General features: G+C 51.5%; 1 protein-coding gene across 1 annotated transcript in view; it reads left to right on the top strand.

Moving 5' to 3' along the window:
* LOC119591372 (glycine-rich cell wall structural protein-like) overlaps positions 1-505 on the top strand; it is a 7637-nt gene extending 7132 nt beyond the window's left edge. The window contains exon 4 of the mRNA XM_037940114.1: positions 1-505. This exon is cut by the window's left edge and continues 6 nt beyond it. Coding sequence (XP_037796042.1) covers positions 1-429 — 429 coding nt within the window. The 3' untranslated portion in view covers positions 430-505.
* Positions 506-573: the final 68 nt, after the last annotated feature.

Genomic DNA, 573 nt, shown 5'->3' with positions numbered 1-573 from the left:
TCTGGCTCTGGAGGGGCCACTGCGAGCATCAACTTCAATCTCGGAGCGCCAAAAGGCTCCTCTGGTGGAGGCTTCGGAGGTGGATCCTCAGGTGGATACAGTGGCGGTTCCAGTGGAAGCTTCGGAGGGGGACACGGAGGCGGTTCCAGTGGAGGATTTGGTGGAGGTTTCGGAGGTGGTTCTTCAGGTGGATACAGTGGCGGTTCCAGTGGAAGCTTCGGAGGTGGACGCGGAGGCGGTTCCAGTGGAGGATTTGGTGGAGGTTTCGGAGGTGGTTCTTCAGGTGGATACAGTGGCGGTTCCAGTGGAAGCTTCGGAGGGGGACACGGAGGCGGTTCCAGTGGAGGATTTGGTGGAGGCTTCGGAGGTGGACACGGAGGCGTTTCTGGCGGAGGCTTCGGTGCTACCTCTGTGGGATACGGCAAATGAAGACGAATTCCTTTCAAGACGAAAACATGTAGTCTGAACTACAATATTTATAAATAAAACTATACATGCACTATGATTACAATTTTATTCGAAAAAGAATTTATCATTGATAATGATATTTTTCAATACAAGGCTTTGCTTGTT

Source organism: Penaeus monodon, chromosome 28 (assembly GCF_015228065.2).
Source record: "Penaeus monodon isolate SGIC_2016 chromosome 28, NSTDA_Pmon_1, whole genome shotgun sequence".
Classification (NCBI taxonomy): Eukaryota; Metazoa; Arthropoda; class Malacostraca; order Decapoda; family Penaeidae; genus Penaeus; species Penaeus monodon.
This window is presented reverse-complemented; position numbering and strand designations above follow the sequence as displayed.